At 39.8% G+C, this 23,227-nt stretch overlaps 1 protein-coding gene across 1 annotated transcript in view; it reads left to right on the forward strand.

The window, feature by feature from the left end:
- Positions 1 to 23,227, forward strand: part of CDH17 (cadherin 17) — a 62,189-nt gene that overhangs the window by 11,932 nt on the left and 27,030 nt on the right. Inside the window, exons 3-10 of the mRNA XM_046642152.1 lie at positions 414 to 512; positions 11,327 to 11,461; positions 12,372 to 12,510; positions 14,460 to 14,618; positions 14,726 to 14,925; positions 17,259 to 17,390; positions 17,731 to 17,881; positions 22,176 to 22,391. Coding sequence (XP_046498108.1) covers positions 414 to 512; positions 11,327 to 11,461; positions 12,372 to 12,510; positions 14,460 to 14,618; positions 14,726 to 14,925; positions 17,259 to 17,390; positions 17,731 to 17,881; positions 22,176 to 22,391 — 1,231 coding nt within the window. The remainder of the gene's footprint in view (positions 1 to 413; positions 513 to 11,326; positions 11,462 to 12,371; positions 12,511 to 14,459; positions 14,619 to 14,725; positions 14,926 to 17,258; positions 17,391 to 17,730; positions 17,882 to 22,175; positions 22,392 to 23,227) is intronic.

Consider the following 23,227-nt stretch of genomic DNA (forward strand, 5'->3'; position numbering starts at 1 on the left):
TAGAAGGCCGAGTGGCATTGTGGGACGATCATGAGCTTTTGTTCAGTCAGATCCCAGTGCGTGTGCTGTGTCAACCACTTGTGGATTTTACTCTGGGCAAGTAACTTCACAGCTGTGGGCCTCATTAATAACAGGGGAATGTTAATATTCTTGCCACAGGGCGATTGCTTAAATGGTTAAATGAGAAAAGCAGTGCAAGGCCCATAGTACACTGTCTCGATATAGGAGAGCCTCAACAAATATTAGATCTTTTCTGACTGTTTTGACTAGATTTCATGTTGTTTTGAGCCCAGTTAGAACCTTATGTTTCCTATATCAGTCCTGAAAACCATAATAAAATCAACAGCTGACACATATACATTCATAATAGATAGTGATGCTAATTTTCTCTTTTTCTTTCTTTCTTTTAACAGACAACTGGATATGGCCAAGAGGGAATGTTTAGTGGGCCCCTGAAACCCATGAATTTTTCTGTTTTTGAAGGTCAAGAACCAAGTCAAATCATATTCCAGGTAATGGGTACTCTTGATCATTGTCATCTTGATTTCACAGGCTCTCTAAGTGGACTTTTACTCCCTTATCAACTGTATAGCAGGAAACAAAATAGAGGCATGGCAAGTCTCATTATCAAAGCTGTGTTAAACAGAGAGATGGGTGGCCTCAGTAATGTAGGGCGTTGTACCTGACATCCTAATTCAGACTTCTTCAACTGTGTCTGGGGCCAGCGCTCCCACCCTGGGGTGGGGAACTTGGTGCCTATAGGCTCTGCCTCTCCTCGAGGGTGGGAAGGGAAACAGTCTCTGGGGTGGGATGGCCATCTGACCATCTGTCTGTTCCATGAACCTGCTGAGTGAAGCATTTGAAGATGCAGGTTCTTTGGAGTAGTGCTGGAATAGCCTGCTTTTCCTCACCGCCTTCTCTGAGCCCATCTCTGGGCCCTCACCTCTGGGTCAGCCAAGGCACGCTGGGAGGCAGTCATCTCCTTTAGTTAGAGAGCTGAGAAAAGCATTTAACTGTAGGATATCATGCTGGTGGGGGTAAGAGATTTCAGCTATAAAGGGCACTGAAATTATCCTGGAAATGTAACGGAGAGGGAGAAAAGCATACTACTGAATTCACCAGAAATTCCCTGGGGAAGCCTGCTTGTCCTTGGAGGGGTTGGGGATTCTTTGATGAGTCTCTGGGGCGGGGGGATGCCCATGATCCCCCATGCAATGCACTGGGGGAGCAATGGAGGGTTGCTAAATTACCTTCTAAGGTGGATGCCTTCCATTAACTGCTGAGCAATTGTTTTATTGGACAGTTCCTGTCCACAGAGGAGAGACTGAAAGCTGCCTCACCCCCCCTTCTTTCATTTGATACCAGATTAGTGCAAAGGGGCCCAAGAGGATGAGATGGTGGGGGCGCACATGTATCTCTGTGCCCCCTGCCAAATAGGGTGTTATAGAGGCCTTGACGTCTCCTTGACCTCTCCTTGGGGAAGTCAGGCACTGAGGGAGCAGCAAATGCTTTCGAGCTGGAGGCTGATAGGAATTCCCTTGGTAAGGAAAGGAGAGAAGAGTTTTCTAGCAAAGGCGCAGCATGGACATCTGCCCTGTGCTGGGGGAGGGCTGCGCATGTACCAAGGACTGGCAGAAGGCCAGTGCATCTGGGTAGCAGAGCCTGGAGTGGAAGGTGGGAGAGGAGGATGCAGAGACAGGAAGAGCCCTCACTCCTAGGACTCTTATGTTTTCTCCCAAAAGCAATGGGCATGAATCAAGTTTGCATTCAGGAAAGATTACTCTGGCTACAAACTGGAGGGGGAAAAGGAAGATGCAGGGAACTGTTAGGAATCTATGGCAGCGGCTCACACAAGAGATGATCTTCTTGTTTACTTACTTTTTCTGCCTTGCCAGGGAGCACTTAGCTGTAGATCCTCTCTTGGATTTTTTTATTCCTTTCATCTATGTGTTTTTATGCTTTACAAGCTAGTAAGAACTTCGTGGGCCAGGCACACATTCATTTTCTTTTATTAACCATGTATGAAGTGCCTACTGTGTACAGGTGCTATGCTGGGTACCGGGGATATGAGATGGCCTCATCACCACCCCTGCCCCTAGTGAGCTCACAGGGCAGTGGAGGGAAATTAACAAGCAAGTAAACACATGCAATGAAGGGTTCTGGTTGGAGTCTGGTGGGATGCAGAGGGGTCAAAGGGCAGGTGAAGATTTTAAATGAGGATGGTAGTGTGTGAACAGAAACAGTTTCATTGACCCCTAAATTGAATATTCAGAGATGAGCAGGCCCTCACAAATAGAAAGCAGGCCCTGAGTACAGCACAGGAAAAAGCAGGAGGGTGTGCATTTGGTAAGAAAATGAAAGATGACAGGTGGTCTGGGGTTTAGGGTGGCAGACCATGTGTAGTCAAAGGTGAGGCTGCCGAGGTCAGTGGGAGCTGGACTTGCCCTTTAACCTGTGGTAGGCCGCAGGGTGCCTTTAGAGGGGTTAAGCAAGGAGTGCAGGAATTAGATTTGTGCTTCTACAGATCTGCTCTGTGGTCACTGTTAGTGTGGGTTGAGGGGGTGATGCTAGACGTGGGAAGGCTCTTGGGAGACTGTTTGCCATAGACCAGTGGGAAGTGATGGAGACCTGGTTTAAGGAAGTACAAAGGGGGAATGAAGGGAGGGAGATGAGGAGCGATGTGAGGAAGTCACACTTCCTGGAATTGGTTACTGGATGAGTGTGGTGAGAGGGACAAAAGAGACACCGACTTGGGAGTCTTCGTTATACAGGTGCTGATTCAGTGCTTGGGTGTGACGTGAATGCCCAGCTGTAGCTAGATTATCTCGACTGCCCACAAGGGCCAGGCAAGTGATTAATGAAGCTATCTGAGTATAAGAAAAAAAATAGCAAAAAACAGATGAAAGAAAAAAACCCAACTGTGAAAATGTGAAATCAAAAGACTTCTGAAACTTGACTTCAGCATATGGGACACTATGGAGTACAGGGGACTGTGGCAAACTAAGAGTGTGTCAAAAGGGGAGAGACTTGTGTAAAATTTCCTGACAAGAATATTGGCACAGCTTTAAAAATATCATCACATAAGCTAAAAAAAAAAAAAAAACATATTTGTGGGCCAGAGAGTCTGTGGTTATTTCTGCAACCTCTGTATGAGGAAAGTCAAGGGCAGAATAGAGTAGGTGTTCTGTGAGTACAGGCCTACGTTCCACTGAGTGGAATTAGGACTGTACATTGAGACAATCCCCCATTTACAAGCTCGTCAACTTAAAAACAAACAGACCTAGGAACTCCTTGATAGGATCATTCCACAGTCTCTGAGGATCCCAGACAGTAAAACCATTTCTTGGGCTGTTTAACTTTTTGTGTCCTTTGTCCACTAGCCACACTACAAAACTTATCTCTTCTTGGCAGGAAATGATGGCCCAGTTGTCACGGATGAATGTTTCTTTTTTATGGGTGTTTGTGTGTGTTGGGGTGGAGGAGTAGGAGAGAAAGGAGATTTCCTCCCTAGCATCACAGAATCTTTGTGCTAGAAAAGATCTTAGAGACCTTTGATACTAACTTCTTGTTTTACAGATAGGGAAACTGAGGCTCAAGTTAATGGCAGAACTAGACTAGAACACAGGTCTCCAGACTTCTAGTGGAGCAGACCATACTCTCCCTGTCTGTGTGTGTGGAGCTGATGCAGCAAACCCAGCCTTGATAAGATGTGCTTGGAGCTCTTACTACAATGGTGGGGAGGAGTTGTACCAATCCCCTCATCCGTACCACTTGAAATATTCTTACCTGGAGTGAGGGAGGCACAAAGCGAGCTCATTGCTCCGTGAGGTTGATCCTTGGGTTATTAACATATCCTCCAAAAAAAAAAGAAGGAAAAAACAAGAGAACTAAACCACCACAAACTTCTTTCACTGAGGATTTTCAACTAGCCCCAGCTCAGGGGCTTCCAGGTCATAAGATAGTGTGATACAAATCTGACATAGGTCGTTTTCATCTTTTTTCTTTGTAATAAGCTATAACTCATATACTGTAAAGTCCACACTTTAAAAATGTATAATTCAGTGATTTTTAATGTATCAGGAAGATGCGCAATCAACACCACTATCTAATTCCAGAACATTTTCATCAGCCTCAAAAGAAATCTTATTCCCATTAGCAGTCACTCCCCATTCTCCTCTCCTCCCAGCCCCTGGCAAGCACTAATCTACTTTAAGTCTCTATAGATTTGCCTATTTAGACATTTCATATAAATGGAATCGTGCAATGTGTGGCCATTTTTGTATGGTTTCTTTTACTTAGCATAATATTTTCAAGGTTCACCCATGTTGTAGCATATATTAGTACTTCACTCCTTTTTTATGGCTGAATAATATTCTATTATATGGATATGCCATATTTTGAATATTCATTTATCAATTGATGGATGTTTATGGCTGTTACGAATAATCTATTATGGACATTCATGTACAGCTTTTTTTGAGGACATATGTTTTCAATTCTCTTGGATATATACCTAGGAGTGGAATTGCTGGGTCATAGTTAATCCAATGTTTAACTTTTTAGGGACTGTGAAACTGTTCTCCAAGGTGACTGAACCATTTTATATTCCTGCTAGCATTGTTTAAGAGTTCCAATTTCTCCACCTCCTTGCCAATGCTTGTTATTATCTGTGTTTTTTGTTATAACTATCCTAGTAGGTTTGAAGTGCTATTTCTTTGTGGTTTGGGCTTGCCTTTCCCTAATGGCTAATGATGTTGAGTATCTTTTCATGTGCCTATTGGTTATTGGTATATCTTCTTTGGAGAAATGTCTATTCAAATCTTTTGCCTATTTTTAAATTGGGTTATTTGTCTTTATTGTAAGAGTTCTTTATATTTTCTGCATACAGTTCCTTATTGGATAGATAATTTGCAAATATTTTCTCACACTCTATAAGTTATCTTTTCACTTTCTTGATAGTGCCATTTGAAGCGCAAAAGCTTTTAATGTTGATGAAGTCCAAATTATTACTTTTTGTTGAGTGTGCTTTTGAAGTCACATCTAAGAAGCTATTGCCTAACCAGAGTCATGAAGATTTATACCTGTGTTTTTTCTTAGAGTTTTATAGTTTTAGCTCTTACACTTAGACCTTTAATCTATTTTTAGTTAATTTTTGTGTGTGGCGTGAGAGAGGGGTCTAACTTCATTTCTTTGTATGTGGACATCCAGTGGCTTCAGCACCAATTGTTGAAAACATTATTCTTTCCCCATTGAATTATCTTAGCATTTCGTCAGAAATTAATTGACTATGAATGTAAAAGTTTGTTTTCTGACTCCTGATTTGATTCCATTGATCTAAATGTCTGTTCTTCTGCCAGTGCCGTGCTCTCTTGAATACTGCAGCTTTGTAGTAAGTTTTGAAATCCTGCAGTGTTAAGTCCTCCGATTTTGTTCTTCTTCTTCGAGATTGTTTTGGCTGTTCTGGGTCTCTTACATTTCCACGTGAATTTTAGGATCAGCCTGTCAATCCTACGAACAGGACAACTGTAATTTTGGTAGGAATTTTGTTGAATCAGTATTTTAACTTGGGAAATATTATCATCTCAACAATATTAAATTTTTCAGTCCTTGAACATGGGATATTTTTCCATTTATTTAGATTTCCTTTAATTTCTTTCAACAATGTTTTATAGTTTTCAGTTTACAAATCTTTTATTTCTTTGGTTAAATTTACTCTGAAGTATGTTATTCTTTTCGATCCTATTATAAATGAAATTGTTTTCTTAATATCATTTTCAGATTGTTCTTTGTTAGTGTATAGAAATATAATTGATTTTGTATATTGATCTTTTATCCTACAACCTTAGTGGACTCATTTATTAACTGTAATAAAAGTTTCTTTTAGATTCCTTAGGATTTTCCATATATAAGTTCACGTCATCTGAGAGAATTTTACTTCTTTCTTTCTGATCTGGATGCCTTTTATTTCTTTTTCTTGACTAATTGTTCTTTATAGGACAATCAGTGCAATGTTATATGGAAGTGGCAAGATTGGACTTCCTTTTCTTATTCCCGATCTTAAGGGGAAAGCTTTCAGTTTTTCACCTTTAAGTATAACGTTAGCTGTGGGGTTTTCTTAGATGCCCTTTATCAGCTTGAGGAAGTTAGCTTCTATTCCTAGTTTGTGGAGTATTTTTTTTTTTTTATCATGAAAGGATGTTGGATTATGTCAAATGATTTTCTGGCTCTATTGAGATATTGGGTATTAAATTAATTGATTTTTATATGTTGAACCAGCCTTGTATTCTGGGATAAATTCCACTTGGTCATGGTATATAATCCTTTCCATGTGTTGCTGGATTCAGGTTGCTAGTATTTTGTTGAAGACTTTTGTGTCTATATTCATAAGAGATATTGGGCTGTATTTTTATTGTGCTGTGTTTTCTGGTTTGCATGTGAGGATGATGTTGGCCTCATAGAATGAGTTGGAAAGTGTTCCTTGCTCTTCTATTCTTTGGAAGGATTTGTGAAGGTTTGGTGTTAATTCTTCTTTACATGTTAGGTAGAATTTACCAGTGAAGTCATCTGGTCTTGGGCTTTCCTTAGCAGGAAACTTTTGATTACTGACTAAATCTCTTTAGTTGTTATAGTTCTATTCATATTTTCTGTTTATTCTTTGGTCAAGTTTGGCAGTTTTTGTATGTCTAAGAATTCATCCATTTCATCTAGGTTGTCTAATTTGTGGAAAAACAATTTCTTATAGTATTCTCTTTAATCCTTTTTAACTTCTGTAAGGTTGGTAGTGATGTCCCCTTGTACCTTCCTGATTATAGCTACCTGAATCCTGTCTCTTTTTTTCTCTTGGTAAGTCCAGCTGAAGATTTGTTAATTTTGTTGATCTTTTCAAAAAACCCACTTTTGGTTTTGTTAATTTTCTCCATTGCTTTTGTATTCTCTATTTCATTAAATTCCTCTCTAACCTTTACTTCTTTCTACTTGCTTTGGAGTTAGTTTATTCACCTTTTTATAGTTTCTAAAGGTGGAAGATTATTGATTTGAGACTTTTCTTTTAAAGGAATTTACAGCTATAGATTTCCTTCTAAGTACTGTTTAATGTGCATCCCATAAGGTTTGGTATCCTGTGTTTTCATTTTCACTCATCAAAAATTATTTTCTAATTTCTCTTTTAATTTCCTCTTTAACCTGTTGGTTATTAGAGTGTCTTGCTATTTCCTCATACTTGATTTTCCCAAATTTCCTGCTGTTATTGGTTTCTAATTTCATTGCATTGTGAAAAGAGAACATATTTTGTATGATTCCAGTTCTTTAAAATTTATTGAGACTTGTTTTATGGCCTAATATGATGTATCCTGGAAAATGTTCCACCTACATTTGAGAAGAATTAGGCTTTTGTTGGATGGAGTGTTCTTTAAATGTCTGTTAGCTTCTAGTTGGTTTATAGTGTTGTTCAAGTCTTCTGTTCCCTTTTTGATTTTCTATTTGTCACATCTACTATTGAAATGAAGTTTTGAAGTCACCAACTATTCTTGTTGAATTGTCTATTTTTCCTTTGTCATTTTTTGCTTCATGTATCTTGGGATCTGTTGTTAGGTGCATATGTGTTTATAATTGCTATAGTCTCTTGATGGATTGACCCTTGTATCATTATACAATGTCCTTTTTTGTCTCTAGTAACAATTTGTCTTAAAGTCTGTGTTTTAAAATAGTAGTATATAGTCAGGGCTGGCCCTGTGGCTAAGTGGTTAAGTTCGTGTGCTCCACTTCAGTGGCCTGGGGTTCACTGGTTCAGATCCTGGGTGTGGACCTACACACCTCTCACCAAGCCATGCTGTGGTGGCATCCCACATGGCAGAACTAGAATGACTTACAAGTAGGATGTACAACTGTGTGCTGGGGCTTTGGGGAGAAAGGAAAAAGAGGGAAATAGGCAACAGATGTTAGCTCAGGGCCAATCTTCCTCACCAAAAAAAGAAGCGTACTTAAAATAGTAGTATAGTTTAATTTCACCCTCATTTTGAAGGATAGTTTTGTTAGATATACAATTCTTAGTTGTCAGTCTTTTTTTTCCCAGCACATTGAAGACACCATTCCATTGCCTTCAGGCCTCTGTGAGAAACCAGCTGTTCATTTTATTGAGGATCCCTTGTATGTGATGAGTGTCTGCACTTTCAAGATTCTCTCTTTGAAAGACAAAGATTATGATTATGTTGTGTCTAAGTTTGGGTCTCTTTAAGTTTACCATATTTGGAGTTCATTGAACTTTGATGTGTAGATTAATGTTTTTCTCAAATATGGAAAGTTTTTAGTCATTCTTTCTTCAAATAATCTTTCTGCCCTTTTCTTTCCTTTCCTTTCCTTCTATGACTCCCATTATGGATGTGTTTGCTTGATGGTGTTCCATTGGTCTCTAGGGTTCTGTTAATCTTTCTTCATTCTTTTTTCTTTCTGTTCTTCAGAGTGGATATTCTCAATTGATCTATTATCAAGTTCATTGATTCTTTCTTCTGTTAGCTCAGATCTACTGTTGAGCCCTTTCTAATGAATTTTTCATTTCAGTTATATTTATCGACTCCAGAATTCTTATTTGTTTTTTTAAAAAAAAACAATTTCTGTGTCTTTATGGATATTCTTTATTTGGTGAGACATTATTCTCATAGTTTGCATTAGTTCTTTAGAGATGGTTTCTCTAGTTTTTAAACCCATTTAAAATAGATAAAGTCCTTATCTATTAAGTCTAACTTCTGGGCTTCCTTGAGGACAATTTCTATTCATTGCTTTTTTTCCCGTATATGGACCTTACTTTCTTTTCATTTGCATGTCTCATAATCATTTCTTGAAAGCTGGGCATTTTAAATAATGTGATGTGGCAACTCTAGAAATGATATCCGTTCCTCTTCCCAGGGTTTGTTGTTGTTGCTGTTTGTTTGTTCGAAGATTTTCCCAAACTAATTCTATAAAGCCTGTATTCTTTGTCATGTGTGGCCATTGAAGTCTCTGCCCAGTTGGCTAATGACTGAACTGAGATTTCCTTAAAAGTCTTGAACCAATAAGTATGCTAGCATTTGCCAAGGGGCTCTGTGTGCATATTGGGGCACACCTTCAAGAATATGGTAGGCAGTCTACAACTCTGCCTTAGCCATCATTTCCTGCCTGTGCAGAGCCTCAAGGTCAGCCAGAGGCGAGAGATTAGGGCCTTTTCATATCTTTCCTGGGCATGTGCACAGCACTACTCATGAATGTGGCCTTCTATACTTCCAGGAAAATCTCCATATTAGAGATTTTCAGTTCCTCCTGGGGACATCTCGTTCCCAAGATTTACCTTTTAAGTTTTTTGATCATCTTCTTGTTTGCATCAACTGTTATCACTGCCTCAGGCAGCTGCAATGTTAACCGATTTCTGATGATTATTTTCAACAAATTCCCCCAGGAGAAAAATTGTTTGCAGTGAGTGAGCTCTGAGTTAGGTCAAATACGGACAAGCCCTGTGAGTAGGTATTTCCAGGGAACTTCCAGATAGGTCAGATAATAACAGTTCTCTTGGGATGGGGCCTTTGGGACACTGCAAACCCCTTCTGCCCCCTCCATAGTACTGTGATTGTGAGGTTGTTGGTTTTAAAGCTATTGAATTTCTTGAGAAAGGACAATGGAATTAGGGCAAGTCAAAGTAACCACAAGGCTTTGTTCTTACTGATAGTCAGTAGTTTTCTTAAGTAAACACTCCTTGGATTTTGCAAGCATTTGCCTAATTTCCAAGGTCCTGAAAAAGTTGATATTTGCAATTTTTCCAGTTTCTCATTGCTTTTATGGAGGGAAAGTTTTTGCAGATGTTTACTCCCCCTTTCCCACTGATGTCCAGGACTTTAAAGTAAAACACAAAATGATGACACTTTATTCTATAAACAACACAATATCAACAAGAAAACACTCATAAAAAATTATCCACCTACAGTCCTACCTACTTAACGTATCAACTTTTTAAAAAATTCTATTTATTGCCCACTGATGTGAATACTTTTGGTACTGTTACAATCATAGTCTGTATTCACTCTTGTATTCTTTTACATTCTTATATACTCCCATATTCTCCTTTTGTGACTTTGCATCATATCATTTTTTTAATGCTACTTCATATTTTATAGAATGAAGTTTTTTTTAAAGATGTCACCTGAGCTAACATCTGTTGCCAATCTTTTTTTTCTTTTTCATCTCCCCCAAAGCCTCCCAATTACATAGTTGTATATTCTAGCTGTAGGTCCTTCTGGTTGTGCTATGTGGGACACCACCACAGCATGGCTTGATGAGTGGTGCTAGGTCTGTGCCCAGAATCTGAACTGGTGAAACCCTGGGCCACCGAAGCAGAGCATATGAACTTAACCACTCGGCTGTGGGGCTGGCCCCCTAGAATGAACATTTTAATGATTAAAATTCTATCAAGTTTATGTGCTATAATAATTTCATCATCTTTCTTTTTTGACCATTTAGGAATTTTCAACTTTACCAGTTTTATAAGTAAGGCTGTTTATACTACAAGCATGTAGCTTACTATTTAAAAAATATTTCCTTGGGATAAATTCTGTGTAGTAATAGCTGCTATCAAAGGCTACAAACATTTTATGCCTCAAGTTATTTCCAAAAGAATTTTACTGATTTACATTTCCAGCAATACTATTTGTGTTTCTTTACATCCTTTGCAACATTGATTGATTTTTAATTTGTTAACAAAAATATATTAAAAATGATTAATGAGCTGGAATAACTTTTATGTCTACTTAACTTTTTGTGAATTTTTTATACTTGTAGTCTTAAAAGTGCTGTAGCTATTCCATGAACAATCATTGATATTTTCTTCACTTCTGAAAAAATGATTAAGAGGTTGTCATATAGAACCTTATCAAGTTAAGGCCACTTTAAAACTTTTTCCCTTAATATTAAAATGTCGCAATTTTTGTCACCATTTTGGAAGTACTAAATTACATCTTTTTTATCTTAGCAATAAAGCTACCCTTTTTAATGTTTCTTAGAAGCTAGTAATGTTATAGCTTTTAGATATTCCCAGAAAAATCTAATCTAACTCCAGCTGCAATTTAAATAATCAATTGGCTTTTGTCAATGTATTGAATTATATCATATATTGTTTCTTGAGGGAAATGTATTTTGAATGTTAACTAGTTAATGTGCAAGCAAACTTTTAGAATATATTACTTTAAAAGCTAAGAATTTATTTAGTGGTTGTACAAAAGAAAATGTTGCCTGAAATTGGTAACTTTCTATAAATCCCACAACATTGTTTTTCTTTACAATCTAATCTGATTTTTGCTTTTTCTAGTTTAAGGCCAATCCTCCTGCTGTGACTTTCAAACTAACTGGGGAGACAGATGGCATATTTCATATACAACCAGATGGACTTCTATATCACAACGGAACCCTGGACAGGGAAACAAGAGCTGTTCACAAGCTTGAGGTGAATTGAGACCAGACAAAGGGTTCTAACTCAAACCTCTCTGAGCACCCTTGTCCTGGAATTATGACTGACATCTTCATCCTTTGCGTAGAATCCTGTAAAAGCTCTCCTGACATTAATGACATGCTTTCCAAACCTCATTTGTCCATTTTCACCAACTACAGAGGGGTACGGCAAAGATGCCTTCTTCCTTAGGCTTTTTGACCAGAGTAACCCAATTTACATTGCCAGGCTTTCAGATGGCATTACTCATCAAGTATGGTTATACTCAGGCAACTGGATCAACGCCAAGCCAACACTTCTCTGATATTTTACTATTATCTCCCAATGGCTAGTGTTCAGGCTCTGGACCAACAAAGAAGGCAGCATACGTGCTGGAATGGAACTCCTTTGGGCCTTCAAGAAGCAGAAGTAACCAGCAGTCAGAGGCAGACTAAAGATATCCTTCTGCCTCTCTTCTCTTAGTTTTCATGATTGGTATCTGAATACCCAGGAATGGACGAGAGCTACTTGTGGGAAGAAAAGGGCAAGCCAGATGCTTTCTGTCTAGTACCTTCTGCTATTGGCTCTGCAGGTTGATCACTAAAGTGGCTCTGTAAGAGGACATGGCACTTCCATAACCTCAAGGATCAAAGTGTTCTTATTTCACTGACTTCCACTGTTTAGAAAAGAAGCATGTCCAGTGTCCAGCATACCCCACTGCTAGAAAAATGAAGTCATGATTAACCAGATTTAGCTGATAGGGCCCCTGTTTTAGCAGCTCCAAATCTTGGCATTTATGAGTGTTTTTCTCCCCTACAGTCACTAGCTTATTGGTTCTTTTGAACTCTAATTTCTTTCAAGTGACTTTTGGGTGTGTGGTATGAATTCCAGACTCACCAAGGTAGTTTCCCTTTCCTTTTGCCATCAGATTTCAGCCTTGGATGCTCATGGAGCTACAGTGGATGGCCCCGTCCCCATCACCGTAGAAGTGAAGGACATCAATGACAATCGACCCATGTTTCTCCAGTCAAAGTATGAAGGCTCTGTAAGGCAGAATTCTCGCCCAGGTAATAGGCAGGAGCCTGGAGATATTTTTGGAAAGATGGCAGAGTATCAGGCAGAAGGGGCAGATTTGTGTGGCTAACTGCTGCAGCTATCACTCATTAAGGACTTACTATCTTCCTTAAATTTCACAGCAATCTCTAGGAGTTGTTTTATTATCCCCATTGCTCTAGGGCATGGTTTCTCAACCTTGGCACTGTTGGCATCTTGGACATGATAACTCTTTCTTTGTCAGGGTCTGTTCTGTGCATCATAGGATGTTTAGCAGCATCCGTGACATCTCACTAGATGCCAGTAGCAATACCTCCCCCCCAAGTTGTGACAAAAAAGATGTCTTCAGACACTGCTAAATGTCACCTGGGGGAAAAATCACTCCCGGTTGAGAGCCACTATTCTAGGATGAGCTTTAGAATACCTTAGAGCTCTAGAACTCTCTAGAACAGGCTGGAAAGGTGAGCTCATTCTCATACGTTCTCCCAGAAATCTACATTCTCGTGGTCACTGCTGGCTCCTAGTTTGTTTTCTTCTCTTCTATCTCCTAGCTGTGGCTCATCACTGCACTATTCTTCTACCCTTCATTTCTACACAAGCCTCTCATCAAGACATAGGGGTGTGCTGCAAACTTTGCTGGAGATTTGGGGAGATGAAGGAGCATCACGTCATAACAGTGCACAAAATAAACATGACTATTAGACTTCCAAGTTCTCAGAAAGACTCTTGGCCATTTCCATTAATGCACTGTTAAGTTTCCCTCTATGTTACTTGATCTTCTCTACCTCTCATTCTTCAATGCCAACTTCCAGTAACTCAGGAAAAATATTTCTTTTGCTTTATTACATGGAGCAATTTCACCAACTCTGTCACTAATAAACTCTGCTAAATAAGAATATTCCAGGTCTTACTTTTTCTCTGTTCACCAATAGGATCTTCTAGACCACTGCTTCTCAAAGTTTTTGGTCTCAGGGCTATATTCTCTTAAAAATTTTAAAGACTCCAAAAAACTTTTGGATTTGTGGATTATATCCAGTGGTGTGCTGGTGAATGTTTAATAGCTGTCTCTCCAGAGGAAAAAGCCCTGATTTGTAGTATTTGCCAATTTCTGTGGTATAAATGCTCCTTCCATGGCCTATTTTAAGCTACCAGTGGTGTTAATAATTGGCTTACAAAATTTCTTGAAATTTAGCAATTGGCTCTCATGAGTCGGCCCTTGTACATCACAGGTTATATCCATCAATATTTATCATATTAGAAATTAAAACTGAGACATTAAAATATTTATTATTTCACTTTACATAATAATAAATATATTTTAATGAAAAATAGCTGTATTTTCAAAGACAAAAAGAGTTATTAAAAAGAATGGCATTGTTTTAATCTTTGCAAATGTCTTTAATGTTTGGATTAATTGAAAACAGTTGGATTCTCATGTCTGTTTCTGCATTTGTTCTGTTGTCATGTGCTCTTTTGGTTGAAGCGTATAAAGAAAAACTCGCCTCACACAGATATGTAGTTGGTAAGGGAAAGTGTTGTGATAGCATTTTCAGATAACTGTGGATATGCTTTGGTAGTATACCAAAACTCAACAAGTAGTGGTTTCTTAAAGGCTGGTTGCAATGTGAATCTGAAACCACATCAATGCTTTCTTTGATACTCCTTCATGCTAAAATCCATTGAATTATCTTGTGCTTTGAGTGACTCTTTTACACACATATGAATTTTGACAGCATCAACCCTAAAAAACAGTCTCAAAGACCGCTAGAGGTCCCTGAACCATACTTTGAGAAACCCCATCCTTGGGGAAGGGAGCATGATAAAGATTTATTTCCCCAGTGGTGTGAATTATGGCACCTTCCCCCATTCTATCTCTGCCTTTTAGAAGGCAAAAATGGCTATAGTTGATTTGGGTTTCAATTAATATCTTTTTCACTTTTTCTGGGTATGTTTTGTTAAACAGGAAAGCCCTTTATGTATGTCAATGCTACAGACCTGGATGATCCAGCCACTCCCAATGGCCAGCTGATTTATCAAATTGTCCTTCAGCTTCCCAAGATCAACAATGTCATGTACTTTCAGATCAACAACAAAACAGGGGGGATTTCACTTACCGTAGAAGGTAAGTCAAGTGATGCATTCGTAGGACTGTCTGAGTCAGAAAAAGGGACCTAGATGTGTGTCACCTTCAGAGACATTTCCTTTTCTCTTTTCTCCTACTTCCCATAGGATCTCGGGAATTGGATCCTGTTAAGAATCCTTCCTACAATTTGGTGGTCTCAGTGAAGGACATGGGAGGTCAGATTGAGAATTCCTTCAGTGACAGCGTATCTGTGGATATTATGGTGAAGGAGAATATTTGGAAAGCGCCAGAGACTGTGGAGATTGTAGAAAACTCAACTGATCCTCACCCCATCAAAATCACTCAGGTAGTGTCCAAGGAGCGAATGTTTAGAACCTACTACTAAAGATAAGTGGCCTCACTTTGTAGAGGCCCACCCTCATGGTCTTCACTGATAAATTTCTTAGGTCTGTTTTTGCATAGCATAATTATAAAGCAAACTAAATAGACAAAGTCTCTGGCCCTGTCTCTGGAGTTTACCATTATGGCTAAACTCTGGACTTTACCAACTTGGATTCATATGTATATTTGATCTTTAAAACAGAACTTCGCTCACCTTCACCGTCCAAGTAGATACCACTGATGTTTGTTGTTCCCCGTCAGGAGTCTGCGATGTGGTTGCAGAAGAGTGGGTTGTGTATGGTGCATGCATCATGTACATGGACATGATTTGAATATGTTGTTGTAAACATTTTTAAAAGGCTGCTTCTTATTTTCCTGGGAAAAATCTCTCTTCAATAGATTCATCCTATCACAGCTAGGGACAGAGACAGGACTGGCAAAAGTGAGAGTCGAGTAGGCAACCTTGGCCCTCGGAGACCACCCTTCCCCCAACTCCATCTCCTGTGTGTACTTCTCCTCTCCGTTCAAATGCTCCCACCTTCCCACCCCCATGGCTGGTGTTCTCACCCTGGGTCCCTTCCTTCTTAGCTCCTGGAAATCCACTCTGGACTCCACACAGGTCTCATCTATTCTGAAAGATCAGGAGGTTCCTTGACATGAAATCTGTGGGTTAGTGAGAGAGCACTGGATTTGGAAGCAGATAACCCAAACACCCTTGTTCTACTACTTTAATGACTGATCACGAATATGTCATTTAACTATTCTGAGCCCCAACTTATCATCAATAAAATGGAGATAATAATACTTCTTTGAGTTGTGAAGATTAACTGAGAGGTAATGTCTGTGAAAGTAGATAAAAGGTAGTTCTATTATGAGAAAGTCTCAGTAGTTCCCCTAAGATTTTTTTTAAATGACACTGCTGTTGTTAAGGGGCCGTGGAGTGGACCATCCCATCATATCTATTGTCTAACCTAAAAGGATTTTTATTTATTGAATGCTGAGTTAATGAATGTCACTTTCAGGAAAAAAAAGAATAAAAGCAAGAGGTATTCTGCTTTACCTGCTAAGAAAGTGTGTTAGGGCTTACTACTGTGAGAATTTCAGACGTGGGGCCTTTACTAAAGTCTTATTTATTATTTAAGTTATCCCAAAAGGGACTTGTAAATGCTAAAAAGAATGCATATGCTTGTTGGCTCTCAGGGCTGTCAAAGAAAAGGAATTTTGGGGTGCGACACCCAATATCCAGGCCTAGGGAAAGTGCTTTGGGTGTCTTGAAACCCAGGAAAAAGAGTGGAGAGGGTTGGCTCAAGAGAGGAGAACTTGGACTGAATTTTTAGGGCACAAGGGGAGCTTGCTTACAACCCAGAGTGTGATCTTTGGCTCGGACAGAGTGTGGTGGTGCTAAAATAACTAAGTGGTGTACTTGAGACCCTTCCCAGGCTGGTCTGAGAGAGTAGGTTAGTGTGGAAGTTTCAAATAGCCTGAGGACCTTGGGCAAGTCCTTTAAACTTTCTGTGTCTTAGTTTCCTCATTTATAAAGTGGGGATAGCATAGTCTCTACCTCATGGGGCTGTTTGAGGATATAATGAGATGATACTTAAAAGTGTTTAGAATTTTATCTGGAGTATGGTAACCTCCAATAAGTGTTATTATTAGTATTGGAATGTCAGAGAGGCCAGGGTCTCTCTGTAGCAAGTAGACTGGTCTTACTATTGAGTTTATTTATTTATTTTTTGGCAAGTTGTTTAAAAAACAATGCTAGGAGTTGGCAATTATTCTTATACCTGAATTCTTTAAGGCTAAAGGGAGGAATGTGCCTTATTTGTGTATCGTTTGTCTTGCTTAATAAGGGCATGAAGAAAAGTTTGAAGTCTCTCCTATTGCTGTTATCACCTTCATTGGTGAGTTTTAGGAGCTCATCAGACATCATGGCTTAGTCCTCAGGTAATGCCAGCTACAAAGTGCATTTGTTTCTTAAGTTAATGTTTCATGGATATGATGGCTTCACAATCAGACTTCCAAAAGAACAACCCACAAACTCTTTAGAGAGTTTACAAAGAATTGCTTTGGAGAAGAAAAATACCCCTATGTGCTTTTATTGAACAGTAAAACTTGGTAAAAAAGAAAAAAAACTTATTTTAAGTTGAAAATGAAACATAATTTAGCAGTTGTAAGAAACCACAGATGTGCAAACAAGGTTGTCAGAAATTTCAAATGGAGAACGAGAAAATTGTTTATTTCCTTTCCAGTTCTTCGTCTAGATTTATCTTTCCTCACAACTCACTTTGGGCCCTGTAGGTGCGGTGGAATGAGCCAGGTGCACAATACTCCTTAGCTGACAAGGAGAAGCTGCCAAGATTCCCATTTTCAATTGACCAGGAAGGAGATATTTATGTGACTCACCCATTGGACCGAGAAGAAAAGGATTCAGTGAGTAAAACTGGGAGAAGTTTCACAGATGATAGGACAAAGTCCAAATGCCCATGGACAGCTAAGAGCAGAATTGATTTTACTTAAACAACGACGACCACAACCAAGTACCCTGAAACTGTGTTCTGCACCCTAGCAAATTATTGCTCTCAAAGACGTGATAATTTCCCCACAAATCATCCCACTTGATTTTTTCTCATTTCTCAGTTCTAAGTGAATTGAAAATAAGAGGGCAAATGAAACAGCTGTTTTGTTTGCCTTTTGAAGGGGATGATGAGAGTCGTATCTGACGAAAGGGATGATGAGGGATCGCATCTTAACTCTGATCTTCCTGTTGTAGTATGTTTTTTATGCGGTTGCAAAGGATGAACATGGAAAACCACTTTCATACGCACTGCAAATTGATGTGAAAGTTAAAGACATTAATGATAATCCACCTATGTGTCCATCTCCAGTGACTGTGTTTGAGGTCCAGGAGAAAGAAAAAATAGGTAAGAAATAAGACCTGTTCAAAGCCTTGTAACTGTCCTTCCTATATTAGCTCTGTAATCCCTTTCTCTTCTCTGTCTAGTAAAAGGTGGGCAAGTAGACTTGATCGGGAATCAGTTATTCAGGTCTAGTTTGGCATAGAGCTGGAAGGCACCTCGGGACTCACATAGGTACAGTATTTCAGCTCAGACAATATCTGGTAGTGTTCTTAAACTGGAGCTTTTATGACTACCACTGCCACTACCACTACTATTACTGTTACTACCATTACTGTTACTACAACCATCCTTACCACTACCACTAACACCATAACCACGTACATCAGCATTCTGTATACAGATATAAGGTTGTCTCATTTGAAAGGTTTTCCCATAGATTATTTGCCCTCTAATAAACTCAGCAATAGATAAAATCTCATCAAATTTGCTGAATAATTTAAATAAACATTTATACCCAATGTCAGATACCCTGCAGTAAGCAAGCACTACAATTAGAAGACTTTAGATCTTTGATCCTCTCTCTCTAGGAAGCTGACAATAGTTCAGGGGACTGGTAGTTGAAGTTCAAGTCCTACCTGTTTTTGCCCATTTGTTCTTGACTTGCTTTGTTTCCTTTCACTGTGTTTCATAATAGCTTTAGTTTTGTATAGGGACAACTACTATGAGAACATTATGAATTCTGGGAGTTTTATGACTTCCCTGGATTTGGGACAACTCTTGTCTATTACTCCTTGATGTTGAGCCCATTGGCTGAGTGGGCTGGCATTTCTTGAAATGCTTTTGTCTGTAGTATTATGTAATTTTCAGAGGCTTGCAAGGTGAGCAACCTTTTATGACTGCCATTCCTAAGGCTTTGCTGCCCACAAAGGCAGATCTTCACGTGAGTTGTGGGCATTCTCTTCATTTTCTTTTGATCTCTCTACTCTTCCTGCCACACTTTTTTTTTTTTTTCCTGAGGAAGATTAGCCCTGAGCTAACATCTGTGCCAATCTTCATCTACTTTATATGTGAGTTGCCAGCACAGCATGGCTGACTAGTGGTGTAGGCCTGTGCCTGGGATCTGAACCTGCAAACCTGGGCTGCCGAAGCAAGCATGCCGAACTTAACCACTATGCCATGGGGCCAGCCCCTTGCCACACTTTTGACACAGTGGGTGCTCTCCTGGAGGCTTGGTGGACACTGCCTGCCTGGCTTGCTTGTTCAATGCTCTTTTTTTAATTTCTTGCTATCAGGAGTCATATGCAGGCTGCCCACTGTCAGTGTGTTCTGCGTAGGTCCTCTCTTTTTCATTTATTCCAATTCTTGCTGCAGCAAGAAGTGTTAAATGACAACTTGAAGGATTTTAGTTAATTATAAGGAAGAATCTTTTAACAGTGACAGTTGCCTAACAATGGAATGTGTGACAATAGCCAAGCAACACTTGTGGCATCATCATTTTTGAAAATCTGGGATGGTCTGTGATGCTAGATGAAGGCAAAAAACTTTGAAGACATTTCTAGATGCTACCTCAAGTCTCTTTGTATAGGGCCTAACATTTAATGTGTTAGTTATCTATTGCTACATAACAAATTGTCTCTAAACTTAGCAGCTTAAAGCAACAAACATTTATTATCTCGCAGTTTCTGTGAGTCAGGAATCTGAGTGCAGCTCAGCTGGGTACCTTTGATTCAGAGAGAGAGAGAGATTGAAAAATGGTGAGCACGATGGAAGTGAGTCTTTCTACAACATAATCTCGGAACTGACATCTCATCACTTTTGCCATATTCTGTCGGAAGCAAGTCACTAGGCTCAGCCCACACTCAAAAGGATGGGGTTACACCAAGGCATCACTATCAGGAGGTGGGGGATTGTGGGAGCCATTTTAGAGGCTGCTTACATCATTTGGGAAGAGGACAGTACTAGTTTTCTGAGACTGGTTAGGGAGTCATTTTTGATAGGATAAATTGTTCCGGGGCTTAGTATGCTATTTGCCTCTCTAAAAGTGAGAATTTATTTTCTAACTATAGTTTGCAAAGTCTTGAATGGTGGACTTCATGGAGCAGGAATGGACCAGGAATTGTTATAAATCAACACAGGTTAATTGAGTCTGTTCCATAAAGGCAGCCTAAAAGAGGTGCAAAACAATGCCTCTAACCTTTGGGAGCTTATTGTCCAGCTCAGTAAAATGCTAAATTATTTCTAAGTATGCTTATATACTCCTATTTTGTGTCTTGTATTAACCAGAACCTTGTGGGACTTGTCCCCAAGTCTTAGCAATGTCAACATTAACTTTGAAATCCCACTTTCTACCAAGTCCTACAAGTTCATACAGGAAGCTTACCCTCTCATAAAACTCCCACAGCCCTAAAGTATTTCTGAGTGCCCCTAGAGTTCACGTATATACCCCTGAAACAATTTGGGCTGCCACTTGTTCCAAGCCTCCGTCACTCGGGAACATGGTATTCCTTTCACTTGTGGCTCATCCACAAAGTTCTCTGCTCCCACTGAGCGACATCCTCTACTGGAAATCCCCTGGTCATTGATGTTAACCATTCTTATGGTGCCTCTGACAGCTAACGTTTCCTATGGAATGAGAGAAGAAGTGTCTTCTTTGTTATGCTCACTTGCTAAGGGGAAAGGTCCAAAGTAGGGCTGCTTAGACACCGAAGGATCACAGAATTTAGGAACACACTCTTTCATTCCAGCACACAAGTACTTTTCTTACAAAGACACGTAGTGCCACAAAGGTGACTTGGTTGTGATGGATTAAGAAATAGCTCCTACTATACTAGATACATACTCTCCTCTGCCTTATTGCTCGTGATGCACCCCAGCCCCCCAACCCATGAGACATATCCAACTTCAGTATAGACATAACGTAGGTACTTCCCTTCCACCCCTAGAAAAAAACCTTCCAAATTCCCATGTAAGTCAGCAGATGCAAGTTGATTTGGGGGAGGGGTGACATCTAACTCCACAAATGGGTGTATTCAAGTTGTAGCCTCAAGATGGGATTCTTGCTGCATGTAGAGAAACCCACAGTTCCCATTTCACAGAGCAAGAGGATCCAGAACCTATCAGAACTCACCCAAACCTGAGTGGAGCACTGAGTGATAGCCTCTGACTTCTGGAACTCCCTGGACTGAAACATTCACAGGAATCAAACACTTAGGGGCATAAGCCACAGCAAGGCAGAAAGAATACATGCCTGTTCTTTGCCCTGTGTTCTTTTTGGGGTGAGTCAGTCTCTGCAATTGTTCTACAAAGTTGCTTAGAAGCAAACTACAGTTGTCTTATCCTTATTACTTATACCATAAGCCTTGTGTATTAGTGTCTGAGGATGGTCATAACAAATTGCCACAAACTTAGTGGCTTAAAACAACAGAAATGTATTCTCTCACAGTTCTGGAGGCCAGAAGTCTAAAACCAAGGTGCCAGCTAGAGGAGAATTCTTCCTTGCCTCTTCTGACTTCTGGTGGCTCCTGGCATTCCTTGGCTGCATGTGGCAGCATCTCTCCAGTCTCTGCCTCCTACTTCACATGGCCTCCTTCTCTGTGTGTGTCTCTGTGTCTTCTCTTTTTCTTATAAGAGCACCAGTCACTGGATTTAGGGCCCACTCTAAATCCAGGATGATGTCATCTCAAGTTCCTTAACTGATTACATCTGCAAAGACCCTACTTCCAAACAAGGTCACATTTGGGGTTGCTGGTGGGCTTGAGTTTTTGTGGGACACTATTTGTTTTGGGCTAAATTGTTTTGGGCTATAATGTGTCCTCCCCAAATTCATATGGTGAAGTCCTAATCCCTGGTACCTCAAAGGTGACCATTATTTAGAGATAGGGTCTTTAAAGAAGTAATTAAATTAAAATGATGTCATTAGTGTGGGTCTTAATCCAATATGACTGGTGTCCTTCTAAGAATAGGAAATCTGGACACAGACCTGTACAGAGGAATGACCATGTGAAGACACATGGAGAAGACAGCCATCTACAACCCAAGGAGAAGGGTCTCAGAAGAAACCAACCCTGCCAACACCTTGATCTCAGACCTCCAGCCTCCAGAAACTGTGAGAAAATAAACGTCTATTGTTAAAGCTGCCCAGTCTATGGTACTTTGTTATGGTGGCCCCAACAAATACACTATTTGACACACTACACTGTGGAAAGGGTTAGAAGAACCACAAAACATCTAAGAACTTTAGTCTGCTACTCACAGTTATTTATAGTGCTTTCTAAGAACCACTTATCCAGTGAAAGAATTATTTAATAGATTCAATGGAACCTGTAATAGATGGATTTTCTTCTTTCCTTCTCCACAGGGAGCAGTATTGGGACTCTTGTTGCCCGTGATATGGATGAAGAAAATACTATGAACAGTGTTTTGGAATACAGAATTGTGGACCAGTCTCCCAAGTCTCCCACAGAAGGACTCTTTCTGGTTGAAAGGTACACAGGAATGTTCCAGTTAGCTAAGCAGTCCTTGACAAAGCAAGATGCTCCTCAGTACCACTTGACAGTAGAGGTATCTGACAAAGGTCAGTATCACATTTGCTGTCAAGAATGAAAATACTTGCTTTCCTTCTAGTTGCGATTTGTTAGGTTGCTCTAATGCCTGAGTGTTTTATAGAAGGATGCCGTTAAGAGTTCTTGCTTCCTATGTAAAACACACATGCAGCACGGAGGCAGCTGCTCCAACATCGTAAAGGCCGGAGTTACAGCTCAGGTGAAATTACTGTGCTGGTTCCAGTCTTCTGAGAAGCAAATGCCAAGAGAGGATTAAACATACAAGGGTTTTATTAGAGGAAATGGCTGTGAGAAAAAAATGAGGAGGGGTACAGAGAAGGCTGGCAGAGCAATCAGACTTCAATAAAGCCTCACTCTGAGCAAAGGAGAGAGGGAAGGAAGGCTGGAGAGACCACTGAGCAGGCAAAGGAAAATTCAGCAAGGTCATTGGGGAGTCCAAAGTTGGCTGTTGATGGAGTCTGTGATCTCTAATAATGGGCCTGCCATAGCCTGCCTGCCTTGCTCGTTTACTGGCTGGGGGCAGCCGTGGGAAGCAAGGCCTTGGTGCAAATGTGGTGATGGATTTCAGAGCACAACAGCACATCGTCAATGAAGATCCCTGTTGGTGAAGGTCGGCAAGGCACATGCTTGCAGCCACCGTGATCACAAACAAGAAACTTAATTGTATTTCTCAATTCTCCCTTTCAGACTCAAAGGATTCTACTGTATGAAAATAGAAGAAAAATGCACCTTTTGGGAAGTTTTATCATCTCCTATCAGCTTCTAGTTGTCCATTTGACAGTATCAGGAGATATTCTTCTCTACTCCTTATACAATTTCAAAGCAAGTGGTTCTTAATCTTAGTTGA

This window comes from Equus quagga, chromosome 16, assembly GCF_021613505.1.
Source record: "Equus quagga isolate Etosha38 chromosome 16, UCLA_HA_Equagga_1.0, whole genome shotgun sequence".
Lineage (NCBI taxonomy): Eukaryota > Metazoa > Chordata > Mammalia > Perissodactyla > Equidae > Equus > Equus quagga.